We start from the raw sequence: 20,065 nt of genomic DNA on the forward strand, positions 1-20,065 counted from the left end.
GCTAGGTGGCAAATGGTAAAACCAAGGTTGGGCATTGCTGGAGGAGTTTTATTCAAGGCGAACTGTCAAGGGGTTCCCATTATAACCCAACCGTGTAAGGAACGCAAAATCAAGGAACATAACACCGGTATGACAGAAACTAGGGCGGCAAGAGTGGAACAAAACACCAGGCATAAGGCCGAGCCTTCCACCCTTCACCAAGTATATAGGTGCATTAAAATAGACAAGATATAATAATGATATACCAACAATAAACATGTTCCAACAAGGAACAAACTCCAATCTTCACCTGCAACTAGCAATGTTATAAGAGGGGCTGAGCAAAGCGGTAACATAGCCAAACAACGGTTTGCTAGGACAAGGTGGGTTAGAGGTTTGACATGGCAAAATGGGAGGCATGATAAGCAAATGGTAGGCATCGTAGCATAGGCATAGCAAAAGAGCGAGCATCTAGCAAGCAAAGATAGAAGTGATTTCGAGGGTATGGTCATCTTGCCTGCAAAGTTCTCCGAGTTGACGTTAGCTTGATCCTCGTAAGCATACTCAACGGGCTCCTCGATCATGTACTCGTCTCCCGGCTCTACCCAAAGCAAGAACAAAAGCAAAGGGAGACACAATCAACACGTGCAATGCACAAGCAACATGATGCGAAACAATGCATGACATGCGGGATGCGATATGCGATGCATATGCATGCTTTGGAAATGAATGTTTGAACCTGGCCTCAACTTGGAATTCCAAGAGTGCCACTGGAAAGAGGAGTTGATTTTGGTCGAAATCGATATAAAGATCACCGGAATCGGATGCACGGTTTGGAAATGACAAGCAACACAAATATGGCACCGGTCTGCGATTAACAGCACGAGGCCATCTAAATGCATCAAGAACAACATGCTACGGCACTCCAACATAGCAACAAAATACATGGCAGGGATCCACTCAAGATGCTTGACAAAAGATGAACACTGATCTACGGCTAATTCACTCAATAGCAGGTTCAAACAAGCATGACAAAAGTGCAAAAGATAACAGGTTACGGACTTGGTGAAATTAACAGCATGCCAGGAATTTAACATCAGGAAGCAATGTTTAGAGCAAGATAACAACATGCTACAGGAACATATCATAAAGCAAGGCATGGCATGAAGCTACTCAAAGCATACAACAAAAGTCCCTTACTGACCATAAGCCAAAAGGGATCAGAAAATACAATGGCAACCATGCGAACATAGCAATTGTCGTTAACAGATTCAGACTTAGTAGAAAACTGGAACATGACAAAACAGATATCAAATAGACATGTTTACGAGCTCGATGCACTCACCACAAGGCATTACATGACAACCTAAGCATACACCCAGCAAGTAGACATGGCATAGAAGCTAGACATGGCAAGAACAACATCATAGCATGCACGAATCAACTACAACAAGCTCGGCAAAATTGCTTAACATGTAAACATTCTGCCAGGAACATTTTATCACAAAAGTAGAGCTCGATTGAGTCAAGCTAGGGTGCTCCATAAATGCAAACAAAGACATGGATGGATAGAGCACCACAACATCTACAAAACATCCTTACTGATCATGCTCAAAAGAGGCACGGATCACTCGGTAGCAACATGAATACATGGCATAAAAATATTGACAGAGCAGAGACTTAGAATATTTCTAAGTCCCTGAAATCAACAACATTGAGAGGACTTCTTTGCATGCTCGTGCTAGTCACCACCGAGATCACAAAAATACATAGCATACACCCCTGTAAAGATGGCATGGCATACTTCAAAACTCATGTAGGGCTCAAGTTCATAGGAGGCACACATCAACCATGGAAAAATGACAAATGTCCAATTACTGATAAGAAACTGAAACTAACAGAAACTAGCACTCTTCCAACAGCATTTAGGGCATCAAGATGAGCTCAAAAGAACATGATGCGATGAGATGAAATGAAGTACTCGTCGAGATGAACAATTTGATATGCTACACGCCCAAAACGGAGCCACGGTTGCAGAGTTATGATGCGATGAACATATGCAAAAATTACTGAAGCGGAGGCAAAAGTCAACCGAGGTTAGGGTTCACTGTAGATCTAGATCGGGATCTCGCCGGAGCACGGACTTCGAGGATGGCCGGAATCACTGTTCGAGGTCGCTGGACTTGGAGGGAGCTCGCCGGAGGGGGGTCGCCGATCTTGGATCCGGTGGCCGGAGGTGGAGGAGGGACCGGCCGGAGCTGGGTGGCGCCGGAGCAACGGGACGGCGGGCGACGCCGGCGACGTCGAGGTGGCGGCGAGGCGAGGTCGTCGGCCGGCGCAAGATGAGGGCGGCGGTGGGGACCCGGCGTCGGCGAGGCGGGCGACCGCGGGCAGGCGGCGCCCGTGCGGCGGCGATGGCGGGATGGGCCACGGGGGCCCGGTTCGGGCTCTGCGGGCCTCGGGCGGCGGCGGGTCGGCGGGATGACTTGGCAGGCGCTGGTAGGCTGGGCGCGGTGGTGGGATTCGTCCGGCGGCGGCCGGACATTTCCGGTGGCGGCGGGGCGATTTTGCTAGGGTTTCGTCCGGATTTTTGGGGGAGAGGGACCTTTTTATAGGTAGGAGGAGCTAGGAGGCTCCAAATTGAGCACGGTTTTCAGCCACGCGATCGTGATCGAATGATCTAGAAGATGGAGGAGGTTTAGGTGGGTTTTTGGGCGACTTTGGAGAGGTGTTGGATTGCAACACACAGAGGCCTTTTCGGTCCCTCGGTTAACCGTTGGAGTATCAAACGAAGTTCAAAAGGCATGAAACTTGACAGGCGGTCTACCGGTAGTAAACCAAGGCCGCTTGGCAAGTCTCGGTCCAATCCGAGAACGTTTAATACCCGCACACTAAAAGAGGTAAAAGGGGACACCAGAGGACATAGGAGCGCCTGAATGCAAAATGGACAATGGGGAAAAAGCTCGGATGCATGAGTCGAACACGTATGCAAATGCAATGCACATGATGACATGATATGAGATGCATGACAAAGACAAAAGCACACGTAGACAAAAATCCGACAATGAGGAAATAACATAACTTAGTGCCAAAAATGGCAAGAGTTGGAATACAAATATGGCAAGTTACATACGGGGTGTTACAACACTCCACCACTACGAAAGGATCTCGTCCCGAGATCTAGGACTGGAAAAACTCCGGGTACTCAGAACGGAGGTGATCCTCGCGTTCCCAGGTGGCTTCAAGGTCGGAATGATGTGACCACTTGACTTTCAGGAATTTGATAGACTTGTTGCGAGTCTTGCGCTCAGTTTCTTCAAGAATAGCGACTGGGTGCTCATGATAAGAGAGGTCTTCTTGGAGATCAATCTCTTCGAAGTTGATGGTGCGGTCAGGAGTCTTGAAACACTTGCGGAGTTGAGACACGTGAAACACGTCGTGCACATTTGCAAAGTTGGATGGAAGCTCAAGTTGATAGGCGAGACCGCCTCTTTTGCCAATGATCTTGAAAGGACCCACATATCTAGGGGCAAGCTTCCCTTTGATACCGAAGTGACGAGTACCTTTCATTGGAGAGACGCGGAGGTAGACATGGTCTCCAATCTCGAAAGCCAAGTCACGATGCTTGCTATCATAGTAACTCTTCTGGCGCGATTGCGCGGCTTTGAGGTTATCACGAATGACTTTGCACATTTCTTCTACCTCTGTGATCAAGTCATTGCCAAGAAGTTGACGTTCACCAGTCTCTGACCAGTTAAGAGGAGTACGCCACTTCCTGCCATAGAGAATCTCGAATGGGGCCTTGCCCGAACTCGCTTGGAAGCTGTTGTTGTAGGAGAACTCGACATATGGAAGACAATCTTCCCACTTCATACCGAAAGAGATGACGCAAGCCATGAGCATATCTTCAAGAATCTGATTTACTCGCTCGACTTGGCCACTGGTTTGAGGATGAAAAGCTGTGCTGAAGCGAATGTTGGTACCCATGGCCTTCTGAAAGGAATCCTAGAACTTAGAGGTAAAGATGCTCCCACGATCTGAAGATATCAACTGCGGAATGCCATGCAGAGAGACAATCCTGGAGGTATATAGCTCTGCCAACTGAGCTGCTGTGATAGATTCTTTGATAGGAAGAAAATGAGCCACTTTGATGAGCTTGTCGATGACAACAAAGATAGCATCATTGCCACGCTTGGACTTTGGAAATCCAGTCGCGAAGTCCATCTTAATATGGTCAAACTTCCATTCTGGAATGGCAAGAGGTTGGAGGAGACCAGCTGGTCGTTGGTGTTCTGCTTTCACTCTTCTGCAGACATCACATTCATTCACGAACTAAGCAATCTCGTGCTTCATTTGAGTCCACCAATACGACTGTTGAGGTCCTGGTATATCTTTGTACTTCTAGGGTGAATAGAGAGGAGTGAATTGTGAGCCTTGTTCATAATGACTTTACGAAGGTCACCTTTAGGCACAACAATGCGATCCTCGAAGAATAGAGTATCCTTGTCATCAAGACGATAGCACTTGTACTTGCATTGACTCTTGGCAATCCCAATCTTCACCTGCTTCACCATAGCATCAAGAAGTTGAGCCTCACGAATCTGATCTTCCAAAGTAGGAGAGACTTGAAGATTGGCAAGGAATCCTTGTGGAACAACTTGGAGATTGAGTTTGCGGAAAGCTTCACAAAGCTTGGGTTGGTAAGGCTTGTGAATCAAACTGTTGCAGTAAGCCTTCCTGCTCAATGCGTCAGCAATTACATTGGCCTTCCCTAGAGTATATTCAATACTCGGATTATACTCTTGAATCATCTCGACCCAACGAGTCTGCCTGAGGTTGAGGTTTGGCTGAGTGAAGATGTACTTGAGACTCTTATGATCAGTGAAGATGTCCACTTTTCTTCCCAATAAGAGATGTCTCCATGTTAAAAGAGCATGGACAATTGCCGTCAACTCGAGGTTGTGAGTGGGGTAGTTCTTTTCGTTGGGCTTCAACTGGCGAGAGGTATAGGCCACAACTTTCTTCTCTTGCATCAACACTGCACCAAGACCTTGAAGGGAAGCATCACAGAAAACCTCGAACAGTTTGGATTCATCAGGAGGAGTCAGAACTGGAGCAATGACTAACTTCTCTTTCAGGGTGTTGAAAGAGATGTCACATTCAGGCGACCAGATGTACTTCACATGCTTCTGAAGGAGGTTGGAAAGAGGCTTCGCGATCTTAGAGAAGTTCTCAACGAACCTTCGACAATAGCTTGCGAGCCCAAGGAAGCTGTGGAGTTGCTTCACATTCTGAGGTGGTTCCCAATTCATAATTGCAGACACCTTCTCAGGATTAACAGCTATGCCCTTGGCAGAGATGATATGCCCAAGGTAGAGAACCTCATCGAGCCAAAACTCGCACTTTGAAAACTTCGCATAGAACTGATGTTCTCTGAGTTTATCCAGCACCAATCTCAAGTGCTTGGCATGATCCTCTTTGTTCTTGGAAAAGACCAAAATGTCATCGAGGTAGACCAAGACGAAGTCATTTGTGTAGGCGTTGAAGATGAAGTTCATCATGCGAGAGAAAGTTGGAGGAGCGTTGACAAGGCCGAAAGACATGACAGTGTATTCATATGAACCATAGCTTGTTCTGAATGCTATCTTGGGGATATCTTCTTCACGAATGCGAATCTGATGATAGCCCATACGAAGATCAAACTTGGAGAATACTTGAGCACCTTTGAGTTGTTCGAAAAGCTCATTGATGTTGTGAAGTGGGTACTTGTTCTTTATGGTCTTCTTGTTCAATGGACGGTAGTCGACACAAAGTCGGTCCGTTCCATCCTTCTTCTTGACGAAAAGAACACCACAACCCCATGGAGAAGAACTTGGTCGGATGAGACCCATATGCTCTTGAATATCGAGTTGTTTCTTCAGCTCCTTCAACTCTTCAGGTCCAAGCTTGTAAGGACGTTTACAAATAGGTTCCGTGCCAGGCTCAAGATCGATGACGAATTCAACTGGCCGGTGCGGAGGCATTCCTGGAAGCTCTTCTGGAAAGACGTCTTGATACTCACAAACGACTGGAATCTGAGAGACGGCATCCAGCTCACCCTTCTCATTGAGAGAAAACAGTCGAATGGTATTATCACGAGCGGCAAAGACAATTACATCCTCAGACAAATGTGTCAATTGAATTTGTCTGGCAGCACAATCAAGCTGAGCCTTGTGCTTAGAAAGTCAGTCCATTCCGAGAATAAGATCGATATCCGAGCTACCAAGGACCATTGGAGAAGCCAGGAACTTGAAATCACCCATCATGATAGAAATATCCGAGACCATCATGCTAGAACTCAAACGCTTAGCCGGAGAAACAACTTGCAATGCTTTAGGTAATGCCTTAGTGCCAAAGTTGTGCTTCGATGCAAATGGGAATGACATGAAAGAATGCGATGCACCAGAGTCAAAAAGAACTTTTGCTGGAATATCGTTAACAGGAAGGTTACCCATAATCACATCTGACGAGTCCTCTACCTGAGCTGCGTTCATCATGTTGACCTTGGCGTGCTTGGGATTATGCTTGACCACTGCGGTACTGGTAGATCTCACAGGAGGAGGAGGACGCCTCTGATTGAAGCATTTGTTGGCATAGTGACCCTTCTGCTGACACTTGTTGCACGTGACCTCCGAGAGCGGACGGTGATACGGAGCACTTGATCTTGGAGCATGAGACGAAGTCTTGTTTTGAAAGCCTGGGTTGGGTTGGTAGGAAGATCCATTGCCACCTTTTCTCTTCTGCTGATAAGGCTGGCGGAACGGAGGAGGAGGCAACCAATACTTTTGCTGCTTAGTTACCACCTGAGTTGAGGAAGAAGGATTTGCATCCCTGACTCGCTTCTTGGAAGCATCGCACTTGAGCTGAGCAGTCTCTTGTTTTAGTGCCATGTTGTAAAACTCATTGTACTTCTGAGGCTCGAAAAGCACGAGAGCTAGTTGGAGATCTTCTCTGAGGCCACCTCTGAACTGATAAATCATGCTCTTCTCATCAGGGACGTCTTGCTTAGCGAAACGAGCGAGCTTCTGGAACATGATGTTGTACTGGTAAACAGACAAGCTGCCTTGCTTCAGATTGCAGAACTCCTCACGCTTACTCTCAACAACACTCTGAGGAATGTGGTGAGCTTTGAAATCTTGACGGAATTCATCCTAGGTAATCACACGACCTCCTCTGGAATCTTTGTATTGTCGATACCACTCTGCAGCTTGGTCTTTGAGTTGGAACGAAGCAAACTTGACAAAGTCCTTAGGCCTGACGTTGCTGCACCCGAAATGCTTGCGGATATCCACGAACCAATCATCAGCGTCTGTTGCCTCGACACAGTTACTGAAGGTCTTTGGCTGGTTAGCGAGGAACTGGTTGAGTGTAGCAAACTGATTCTGAAAGTTGCCATGGCCATGATTTCCTTGGTTGCGCTCTTGCAAGAGTTGCATGAGCATCTGCGTGTTTGCATTGGTAGCGGCCATCACTTCTTGCCATGCCTCCGGAGGTGGAGGTGGTGGTGGCGGTTTAGGATTCTGACGCGTTGGAGGAGCCATCCTGAAGAGGGTGACATCCGTTAGCATCTTGACAGACATATATTCAAGCTGAATCAAATGGACCGAAATTGCAACATATAGTCTTAACATTCGAACAAAATGAATGAATGCATTCCAAATGAAATGGCCACACTTCCATAAATTGAGAAGCCACTTAGATAGAGGTATAAGAATAAAAACAACAAGGTACGGACAAGAACAAATACTTGGTGAGGATTACCCAATCACAAACCAAATATCCGCGGAAGAAAATACTAGAGCTACATGAATTCCCACCTATGAAACGCCCGAACCTTTTCGGTTATGCAATCAGGTGTTGGGGATATAGATGGAGTACTCGTCGAGACGAACAATTTGATATGCTACGCGCCCAAAACGGAGCCACGGTTGCAGAGTTATGATGCGGTGAACATATGCAAAAATTACTGAAGCGGAGGCAAAAGTCAACCGATGTTAGGGTTCACTGTAGATCTGGATCGGGATCTTGCCGGAGCACGGACTTCGAGGATGGCCAGAATCACTGTTCGAGGTCGCCGGACTTGGAGGGAGCTCGCCGGAGGGGGGTCGCCGATCTTGGATCCGGTGGCCGGAGGCGGGGGAGGGGCCGGCCGGAGCTGGGCGGCGCCGGAGCAACGGGACGGCGGGCGGTGCCGGCGACGTCGAGGCGGCAGCGAGGCGAGGTCGCCGGCCGGCGCGAGATGAGGGGGACCCGGCGTCGGCGAGGCGGGCAACCGCGGGCGGGCGGCGCCCGTGCGGCGGCGATGGCGGGATGGGCCGCGGGGGCCCGGTTCGAGCTCCGCGGGCCTCGGGCGGCGGCGGGTCGGCGGGATGACGTGGCAGGCGCTGGTAGGCTGGGTGCGGCGGCGGGATTCGTCCGGCGGCGGTCGGACGTGTCCGGTGGCGGTGGGGCGATTTTGCTAGGGTTTCATCCGGATTTTTGGGGGAGAGGGAGCTTTTTATAGGTAGGAGGAGCTAGGAGGCTCCAAATTGAGCACAGTTTTCGGCCACGCGATCGTGATCGAACGATCTAGAAGATGGAGGAGGTTTAGGTGGGTTTTTGGGCCACTTTGGAGAGGTGTTGGGCTGCAACACACACGAGGCCTTTTCGGTCCCTCGGTTAACCATTGGAGTGTCAAACAAAGTCCAAAAGGCATGAAACTTGACAGACGGTCTACCGGTAGTAAATCAAGACCGCTTTGCTAGTCTCGGTCCAATCCGAGAACGTTTAACACCCGCACACGAAAAGAGGTAAAAGGGGACATCGGAGGACATAGGAGCGCCGGAATGCAAAACGGACAACGGGGAAAAAGCTCGAATGCATGAGACGAACACGTATGCAAATGCAATGCACATGATGACATGATATGAGATGCATGACAAAGACAAAAGCACACAAAGACAAAAACCCGACAACGAGGAAATAACATAACTTGGTGCCGAAAATGGCAAGAGTTGGAATACAAATATGGCAAGTTACATACGGGGTGTTACAGAGATCTCCTTGGCGACTCTAGTGGCGGCCTTCTTCTTCATCTTTCCTTTTCCAGAGCCCTTGGCAGGGGTGCCGGCGTTGGTGAAGAGGGTCGTGTCCACGTTACGGGCGCGGCGATTTTTGCGCTTCATGTCCTAGAGCGCGAGCAAAGAGCGACACTGCGCGAAGGACATGCTGGGAATGAGGAAGGTCAGGTCAGCGGCGGACTTGTATTGCTCGGAGAGGCCGTTGAGGCAGTGGACCACCATCTCGGCGTCATCAACAGGGGAGCCAAGATCCGCAAGCCCATCGAAGAGAGACTTGACCTTCTGAAGATAGTCGGCCATGCTCATCTCTCCCATCTTGACATCGTCGAGCTCGGCCGTGAGGTGGAGCTGACGATTGATATTGTGGTCGTTGAAGAGACCGTTGATGTTGTTCCAGAGCTCAACGACGAGAGGATCGTCACCAAGCATCATGACGCCGTCGAGGATGCTGAGTGAGACAGACCCATAGAGCCAAGAGATGATAGTGGTGTCAAGGAGAGACCACTCCGGTGTCGGCGCAATGGGGGCGTCGATGTCGAGGTGATCTAGGAGGGCGTACTTGCGACAGGCGGCGCGAAAGAAGGTGCGCCACTGACGATGAACGCCGGTGTCAAACGTGAGCTCGACAGGGACATGTCCCTTGATGGAGTGCAGGCCGACGGCCTGGGCATGCAGCGAGGTCAGGGAGAAGGACCCCGCGCTCGTCCCGGACCAATCGGCGACGGTCGCAAGAGGCAGCTTGGCCTTGGCGGCCTCGGCATCCTGGCGTTCCTTGGCCGCGACCAGCACCTTGTTCGTCGCGTCCGCGTCGGGTTGCGACATGGTGGCGGCGGTGTGGGCGCGTCGGCGGGATGAGTGGTGGCTTTGGTGGCGGCGGAAGGAGGAGGGCGACGCAGGCTAGGGGTAGGGTTTTAGGCGTGATATCATGTAAGATAGGGAAAACCACACGTTGTGGTGCCTTGTATTGATCATTATATAGAGGTTATAAGGCAGAGTTCGTATCGTGCAATACAAGGACACCTATACAAGGACTACACATATACAACCGTATATCTATACAAATATAATACGGTTATATATTATAACAAGCTCATGACACAATCTACAACGAGATACTTACGATTTTCAGTTTGCTCATCACCATCGAACAATCACTGTGAAAACTATAGAGTTGCATAACTCCAACACTAACAAGACAACAAATCTCAATGCACAAGCTTAGGCATGTCAGGTACATTTTCTGAAATAATAGAGGTTGTGCTGGACGTTTCTTCATAGAATTGTAAAGTTGAGGTGCAATTTTTCAGAGAAAAACAAAGCATGGGGGCAGCCTGCATCCGGCCGCAACTGTGACGGACGCGGCTCACCAGACGGATGCGCTGGTAGCACCACGCCGCTCGACTTCATCCTTGCGGGCTGCGGCTAGTCTGCCGCGTGCGCGTCACCTACGCAGTCCCACTCCCCCGCCACATGGTCTGCGTTGTCGGTGAAGCTACCGGGGCGGATGCCGTGGATATCGTTGCCTTCCCCCAGGGCGGCGTCCTCGCCTCAGATCCTCGGGAGCTCTCCTTGCCGATGAGAGCTCTGACGTGGTGCCTAGCGGCCTCTGGATGTCTCGAAACCGTCATGGCGTCCCCACATGATATTCGTTATATAATCACTAAGAGAACAGGAGGTTATCCACTAATTTCATTTAAGTGGGTCGTGAGAATCCCACCTTTGATCGGAGCCGCTTATTATAGATCCGATGGACCACGTGAGAATTTTCAGATTTTCACTGAAAACCTATTTTCACCGAAAACCTATTTTCACCTGATACTTCGCCTCTTTCTTTTGAAACTACTAAGCGTGCACGTGAAAACTCACGTTTATAGATAAAATATTCTTTTTTGCGAGGAGTATAGATAAAATATCCAATCATAAAAGTTAAAAATATTACAAACGAATTTGTGCTTGAGGTATCAGAAAAGCTATAATTAAGAAAAGTATACTCCCTCCGTTCCAAAATAGATGACTCAACTTTATACTAAAGTTAGTACAAAGTTGAGTCATCTAGAGTACTTTGTAATGTACTTAAGCATTTGTGTACATAGTCAAGGAATTTAACTTCACGATTTCATTTTCATTGTTCTGGGTTGCCGTTGATCGTTCTTCAGATTTATGAACAGCAATGAGTTACATATACATACATATGTTCACACCTTTTCCCTCTCCCTAAATCCATTGATGAAACAATATAACCCAAAACGCATCATTCCTTTCCACTATCAAGTCAATGCTTCTAAAAGCGCACATATGCCAGCGGGGTAAAATGGACATTATCAGAATCTTAATACCATCACAAGTAAACATGACTGCAAAAATAATATAAGGTTAAGCACAATTCAAAATATTAGGCAAGGAAACAATATTACGATAGTAAAGACGACTCTTTTGCTTAAGAAATATGACGGAAGCAAACCGCAAGGACATCAGTGGTGGAATGTCCATGAGCGCCTTGCCTGTCAGCGAAGGACCTCCTCAAGCACCACACTAAACCTTGTCTTCTAGCTAGGCAGACGTAGCCACGACAACTATCCCCGGCAGCAGCAGTTCTGGATATGGGGGCGACCACGGTGGTCATCCTTAACATTGAAGAAGCATGTGCCCATGCTACGTTGGAGATAACTCCCCTGACGTACGGGCGCGTGCCGTTCAGGCACTGACATGCGGGCCTGGTTCCAGGTGGCTCCATCAGTCACCAGTAAGTGGTCGTCCTACTAATTTGGCATGGTTAACGCTACCCAAAGCTGCACCTTATTTTGTCCTGGGCTACACGACCTTTCTCGGGGAATTTTGTTTTATTCTCTTTTCTTTTTAGGTTCCTGAGTATGACTACTTACTGCGTTTCTATTTACAGATGAGTTTATTATGTCCTTAAACATGGATGTATCCCTGACACAAATGGGTGTGCATCTAAATTATTCTAGATCATATGTGTTTTAAAAGCACAAATGTTCAGCTTATAACAAATGAGAAAAAAAAGATAAAGGAGCCTCAATCCTGACCAGACATTGGAGATGCGATTTTCTAAATATATGACACTGAAGAATTGCAATTTCCATCCCTCTCTCACACAGCATGCCATGTTCATTCGACATACATTGGGTACAACATGGATAACTCAAAAAATATGATAGAAAGCTCAGAATTTCAAAACAGCTAATTGAAAGTATAGCACAAATAGTATTACAGCAGAAGCGATCCAAGAATCAAAAATTGTGAAGGGTTAAATACAAATGGACAATACAAAAATAAAGTGTTAATTGAAAGTGTAACACTTTCAACAGTTAGTAAAGCTCCGAATAGAAGTAACCAGCTGAGCTAAACTAAGGTTTAAATACAGAAGTCCTTGTTGAATAGTTTTGCTTAACAAAACCATGTGGCAAAAGAAACTGAAAAATGAACGAAACGACAAGAGCTGATCTCACTTCAAAATGCTTGGGACTATATTTTTTCCTCATTCGTAAAGGCGGTTAAAAAAGTACATTTTATACAATAGTATTCAAATAACTTAAGCCCATTTTCACACTAAAATTACACACCAAATATTATACATCATTTTTCAGTTATTCTTATCTAGAAGGCTGATTCCAAACTGATCCTAGAAGCAAATAAAAGAAAAGGTTATAACCGAAACAAACATATGAAATATGATTTAAACTTCATTATGCAGTCACTGTCTTTCACTCCAGGGATACCAAGAATCATACAAAATATGGTTATGGTTTATGTATATCAGCAAGACCACAAAAGATACCTCACTTGAGAGTACCAGAAAAGTTCAAAAACATTGTTCTTGAATGAATATTTGTATTTCTGCACTATATAATAGATTAAAACGGCACATGATATCTTTTCAATGGTACATCTCGAAAGGTTTCTCCTAGTAGTGTCATCCTAAAACTAATTTGGGTATCATCACGTTTGTTCATTGAAGGCAAGTTAAAAAGAGGTTGGAATATACTATGCAAGCAGGTTGCCTATACAACTAAATGTCATTACAAAACACACTGGCCTAGCTTCCTTCCTTGTAAAGATATAGGGTACTGAACGCTTCATGGATAAAAACATAGCGATGCAAACCAAAGAGAAGGAAAAACCAGTTAACCTACTTATGTTAAGTTTCTCTAAGAGCATTTGAGATCCTCCTGGGTGGCGCTGTGTAATGGCTTTACAACAAATGATGCATACAGTCTGAATTTTTCTGGGTTTTACATCGTTACATGATGTGATAAATGAAGGAAATATGCCCTAGAGGCAATAATAAAGTTATTATTTATTTCCTTATATCATGATAAATGTTTATTATTCATGCTAGAATTGTATTAACCAGGAAACATAATACATGTGTGAATACATAGACAAACAGAGTGTCACTAGTATGCCTCTACTTGACTAGCTCGTTAATCAAAAATGGTTATGTTTCCTAACCATGGACAAAGAGTTGTTATTTGATTAACGGGATCACATCATTAGGTGAATGATCTGATTGACATGACCCATTCCATTAGCTTAGCACCCGATCGTTTAGTATGTTGCTATTGCTTTCTTCATGACTTATACATGTTCCTATGACTATGAGATTATGCAACTCCCGTTTACCAGAGGAACACTTTGTGTGCTACCAAACGTCACAACGTAACTAGGTGATTATAAAGGTGCTCTACAGGTGTCTCCAAAGGTACATGTTGGGTTGGCGTATTTCGAGATTAGGATTTGTCACTCCGATTGTCGGAGAGGTATCTCTGGGCCCTCTCGGTAATGCACATCACATAAGCCTTGCAAGCATTGCAACTAATGAGTTAGTTGTGAGATGATGTATTACAGAACGAGTAAAGAGACTTGCCAGTAACGAGATTGAGCTAGGTATAGGATACCGACGATCGAATCTCGGGCAAGTAACATACCGATGACAAAGGGAACAACGTATGTTGTTATGCGGTCTAACCGATAAAGATCTTCGTAGAATATGTAGGAGCCAATATGGGCATCCAGGTCCCGCTATTGGTTATTGACCGGAGACGTGTCTTGGTCATGTCTACATTATTCTCGAACCCGTAGGGTCCGCACGCTTAAGGTTTCGATGACAGTTATATTATGAGTTTATGAGTTTTGATGTACCGAAGGAGTTCGGAGTCCTAGATGAGATCGGGGACATGACGAGGAGTCTCGAAATGGTCGAGACATAAAGATCGATATATTGGATGACTATATTCGGACATCGGAAAGGTTCCGAGTGATTCGGGTATTTTTCGGAGTACCGGGGAGTTACGGGAATACGGGGAAGAGTATTGGGCCTTAATGGGCTTTAGTGGGAAGGAGCCAGGAGGTGGCGCGCCCCCCTCCCAAGCCCAGTCCGAATTGGATAAGGGGTTTGGGGCGCGGCCCCCCTCTCCCTTCCTTCTCCACTTCCCTCCTTTCCCCCCTTCTCCTAATTGGACTAGGAAAGAAGGAGTCCTACTCCGACTCCCCTTGGCGCGCCCTCCTCCTAGGGTCGGCCTCCTCCTCCCTTGCTCCTTTATATACGGGGGCAGGAGGCACCCTACACACAAGTTGATCCACGTGATCATATTCTTAGCCGTGTGCGGTGCCCCCTTCCACCATAGTCCTCGATAATATTGTAGCGGAGCTTAGGCGAAGCCCTGCGACGGTAGTACATCAAGATCGTCACCACGCCGTCGTGCTGACGGAACTCTTCCCCGACACTTTGCTGGATCGGAGTCCGGGGATCGTCATCGAGCTGAACGTGTGCTAGAACTCGGAGGTGCCGTAGTTTCGGTGCTTGATCGGTCGGGCCGTGAAGACGTACGACTACATCAACCAAGTTAACGCTTCCGTTGTCGATCTACAAGGGTACGTAGATCACACTCTCCCCCTCTCTTTGCTATGCAGCACCATGATCTTGCGTGTGCGTAGGAAATTTTTGAAATTACTACGTTCCCCAACAGTGGCATCCGAGCCTAGGTTTTATATGTTGATGTTATATGCACGAGTTGAACACAAGTGAGTTGTGGGCGATATAAGTCATACTGCTTACCAGCATGTCATACTTTGGTTCGGCGGTATTGTTGGACGAAGCGGCCCGGACCGACATTACGCGTACGCTTACGCGAGACCGGTTCTCCCGACGTGCTTTGCACATAGGTGGCTTGCGGGTGACAGTTTCTCCAACTTTAGTTGAACCAAGTGTGGCTACGCCCGGTCCTTGTGAAGGTTAAAACAGCACCAACTTGACAAACTATCGTTGTGGTTTTGATGCGTAGGTAAGATTGGTTCTTGCTTAAGCCCGTAGCAGCCACGTAAAACATGCAACAACAAAGTAGAGGACGTCTAACTTGTTTTTGCAGGGCATGTTGTGATGTGATATGGTCAAGACATGATGCTAAATTTTATTGTATGAGATGATCATGTTTTGTAACCGAGTTATCGGCAACTGGCAGGAGCCATATGGTTGTCGCTTTATTGTATGCAATGCAATCGCGCTGTAACGCTTTACTTTATCACTAAGCGGTAGCGATAGTCGTGGAAGCATAAGATTGGCGAGACGACAACGATGCTACGATGGAGATCAAGGTGTCGCGCCGATGACGATGGTGATCATGACGATGCTTCGGGAATGGAGATCACAAGCACAAGATGATGATGGCCATATCATATCACTTATATTGATTGCATGTGATGTTTATCTTTTATGCATCTTATCTTGCTTTGATTGACGGTAGCATTATAAGATGATCTCTCACTAATTATCAAGAAGTGTTCTCCCTGAGTGTGCACCGTTGCGAAAGTTCTTCGTGCTGAGACACCACGTGATGATCGGGTGTGATAGGCTCTACGTTCAAATACAACGGGTGCAAAACAGTTGCACACGCGGAATACTCAGGTTATACTTGACGAGCCAAGCATATACAGATATGGCCTCGGAACACGGAGACCGAAAGGTCGAGCATGAATCATATAGTAGATATGATCAACATAGTGATGTTCACCAATGAAACTACTCCATCTCACGTGATGATCGGACATGGTTTAGTTGATTTGGATCACGTAATCACTTAGAGGATTAGAGGGATGTCTATCTAAGTGGGTGTTCTTAAGTAATATGATTAATTGAACTTAAATTTATCATGAACTTAGTCCTGGTAGTATTTTGCAAATTATGTTGTAGATCAATAGCTCGCATTGTTGCTTCTCTGTGTTTATTTTGATATGTTCCTAGAGAAAATTGTGTTGAAAGATGTTAGTAGCAATGATGCGGATTGGATCCGTGATCTGAGGTTTATCCTCATTGCTGCACAGAAGAATTATGTCCTTGATGCACCGCTAGGTGACGGACCTATTGCAGGAGCAGATGCAGACGTTATGAACGTTTGGCTAGCTCAATATGATGACTGCTTGATAGTTTAGTGCACCATGCTTAATGGCTTAGAATCGGGACTTCAAAGATGTTTTGAACGTCATGGAGCATATGAGATGTTCCAGGAGTTGAAGTTAATATTTCAAGCAAATACCTGAGTTGAGAGATATGAAGTCTCCAACAAGTTCTATAGCTAAAAGATGGAGGAGAATCGCTCAACTAGTGAGCATGTGCTCAGATTGTCTGAGTGCTACAATCGCTTGAATCAAGTGGGAGTTAATCTTCCAGATAAGATAGTGATTGACAGAATTCTCTAGTCACCATCACCAAGTTAGTAGAACTTCGTGATGAACTATGATATGCAAGGGATAACGGAAACGATTCCCAAGCTCTTCGTAATGCGGAAATTGACGAAGGTAGAAATCGAGAAAAACATCAAGTGTTGATGGTAGACAAGACCACTAGTTTCAAGAAAAGGGCAGAGGGAAGAAGGGGAACTTCAAGAAGAACAGCAAGCAAGTTGCTGCTCAAGTGAAGAAGCCCAAGTCTGTTCCTAAGCCTGAGACTAAGTGTTTCTACTACAAAGGGACTGGTCACTGGAAGCGGAACTACCCCAAGTGATTGGCAGATAAGAAGGATGGCAAAGTGAACATAAGTATATTTGATATACATGTTATTGATGTGTACTTTACTAGTGTTTATAGCAACCCCTCAGTATTTGATACTAGTTCAGTTGCTAAGATTAGTAACTCGAAACGGGAGTTGCAGAATAAACAGAGACTAGTTAAGGGTGAAGTGACGATGTGTGGTTCCAAGATTGATATGATCATCATCGCACACTCCCTATACTTTTGAGATTAGTGTTGAACCTGAATAAGTGTTATTTGGTGTTTGCGTTAAGCATGAATATGATTTGATCATGTTTATTGTAATACGATTATTCATTTAAGTAAGAGAATAAATTGTTGTTCTGTTTACATGAATAAAAACCTTATATGGTTACACACCCAATGAAAATAGTTTGTTGGATCTCGATCGTAGTGATACACATAATCATAATATTGAAACCAAAAGATGCAAAGTTAATAATGATAGTGCAACTTATTTGTAGCACTGCCGTTTAGGTCATATTGGTGTAAAAGCGCATGAAGAAACTCCATGCTGATGGGATTTTTGGAATCACTTGACTATGAATCACTTGATGCTTGCGAACCATGCCTCATGGGCAAGATGACTAAGACTCCATTCTCCGGAGCGAGCAACTGACTTATTGGAAATAATACATACTGATGTATGCGGTCCGATGAGTGTTAAGGCTCACGGCAAGTATCGTTATTTTCTGAACTTCACAGATGATTTGAGCAGATATGGGTATATCTACTTGATGAAACATAAGTCTGAAACATTTGAAAAGTTCAAAGAATTTCAGAGTGAAGTGGAAAATCATCGTGACAAGAAAATAAAGTTTCTACGATCTGATCGCGGAGACAAATATTTGAGTTACGAGTTTGGTCTTCAATTAAAACAATGTGGAATAGTTTCACAAACTCATGCCACATGGAACACCACAGCATAATGGTGTGTCCGAACGTCATAACCGTACTTTATTGGATATAGTACAATCTATGATGTCTCTTACCGATCTACCACTATCGTTTTGGGGTTATGCATTAGAGACAGCTGCATTCACGTTAAAAGGGCACCATCTAAATCTGTTGAGACGACACCGTATGAAATGTGGTTTGGCAAGAAACCAAAGTTGTCATTTCTTAAAGTTTGGGGTTGCAATGCTTATGTGAAAAAGTTCCATCCTGATAAGCTCAAACCCAAATCGGAAAAGTGTGTCTTCATAGGATACCCAAAAAGTTACTATTGGGTACACCTTCTATCACAGATCCAAAGGCAAGACATTCGTTGCTAAGAATGGATCCTTTCTAGAGAAGGAGGTTCTGTCGAAAGAAGTGAGTGGGAGGAAAGTAGAACTTGATAAGGTAATTGTACCTTCTCCCTTATTGGAAAGTAATTCATCACAGAAATCTGTTCCTGTGACTACTACACCAATTAGTGAGGAAGCTAATGATGATGATCATGTAACTTCAGATCAAGTTACTACCGAATCTCGTAGGTAAACCAGAGTGAGATCCGCACCAAAGTGGTACAGTAATCCTGTTCTGGAGGTCATGCTACTTGACCATGATGAACCTACGAACTATGAAGAAGCGATGGTGAGCCCAGATTCCGCAAAAATGGCTTGAGGCCATGAAATCTAAGATGGGATCCATGTATGAGAACAAAGTATGGACTTTGGTTGACTTGCCCGATGATCGGCAAGCAATTGAGAATAAATGGATCTTCAAGAGGAAGACGGACGCTGATAGTAGTGTTACTATCTACAAAGCTAGAATTGTCGCAAAAGGTTTTCGACAAGTTCAAGGTGTTGACTACGATGAGAGTATCTCACTCGTATCTATGCTTAAGTCTGTCCGAATCATGTTAGCAATTGCCGCATTTTATGAAATCTGGCAAATGGATAAACAAAACTGCATTCCTTAATGGATTTATTAAAGAAGAGTTGTATGTGATGTAACAAGAAGGTTTTTTCAATCCTAAAGGTGCTAACAAAATATGCAAGCTCCAGCGATCCATTTATGGACTGGTGCAAGCATCTCGGAGTTGGAATATACGCTTTGATAAGTTGATCAAAGCATATAGTTTTATACAGACTTGCGGTGAAGCCTGTATTTACTAGAAAGTGAGTGGGAGCACTACAGCATTTCTGATAAGTATATGTGAATGACATATTGATGATCAGAGATAATGTAGAATTATTCTGCAAAGCATAAAGGAGTGTTTGAAAGGAGTTTTTCAAAGAAAGACCTCGGTGAAGCTGCTTACATATTGAGCATCAAGATCTATAGAGATAGATCAAGACGCTTGATAAGTTTTTTCAATAAATACATACCTTGACAAGATATTGAAGTAGTTCAAAATGGAACAGTCAAAGAAAGAGTTTCTTGCCTATGTTACAAGGTGTGAAATTGAGTAAGACTCAAAGCCCGACCACGGCAGAAGATAGAAAGAGAATGAATGTCATTCCCTATGCCTTGGTCATAGGTTCTATAAAGTATGCCATGTTGTGTACCAGATCTATTGTATACCCTACCGCTGAGTTTGGCAAGGGAGTACAATAGTGATCTAGGAGTAGATCACTGGACAGCGGTCAAAATTATCCTTAGTGGAATAAGGATATGTTTCTCGATTATGGAAGTGAAAAAAGGTTCATCGTAAAGGGTTACGCCGATGCAAGTTTTGACACTAATCTAGATGAATCTAAGTCTCAATCTAGATACATATTGAAAGTGGGAGCAATTAGCTAGAGTAGCTCCGTGCAGAGCATTGTTGACATAAATATTTGCAAAATACTTACGGATCTGAATATAACAGACCCGGTGACTAAAATTATCTCACAAGCAAAACATGATCACACCTTAGTACTCTTTGGGTGTTAATCACATAGCGATATGAACTAGATTACTGACTCTAGTAAACCCTTTGGGTGTTGGTCACATATCGATGTGAACTATGGGTG

At 45.2% G+C, this 20,065-nt stretch overlaps 1 protein-coding gene across 1 annotated transcript; it reads right to left on the minus strand.

Moving 5' to 3' along the window:
• Positions 1-9,185: 9,185 nt before the first annotated feature.
• Positions 9,186-9,899, minus strand: LOC147970493 (uncharacterized). Its single transcript, XM_087523461.1, has one exon. It carries the CDS (start codon positions 9,897-9,899, stop codon positions 9,186-9,188), a length of 714 nt encoding a protein of 237 aa, XP_087379587.1.
• Positions 9,900-20,065: the final 10,166 nt, after the last annotated feature.

The sequence above is a fragment of the Triticum urartu genome, chromosome 5A, assembly GCF_056163025.1.
Source record: "Triticum urartu cultivar PI428250 chromosome 5A, HENAU_Tu73, whole genome shotgun sequence".
Taxonomy (NCBI): domain Eukaryota; kingdom Viridiplantae; phylum Streptophyta; class Magnoliopsida; order Poales; family Poaceae; genus Triticum; species Triticum urartu.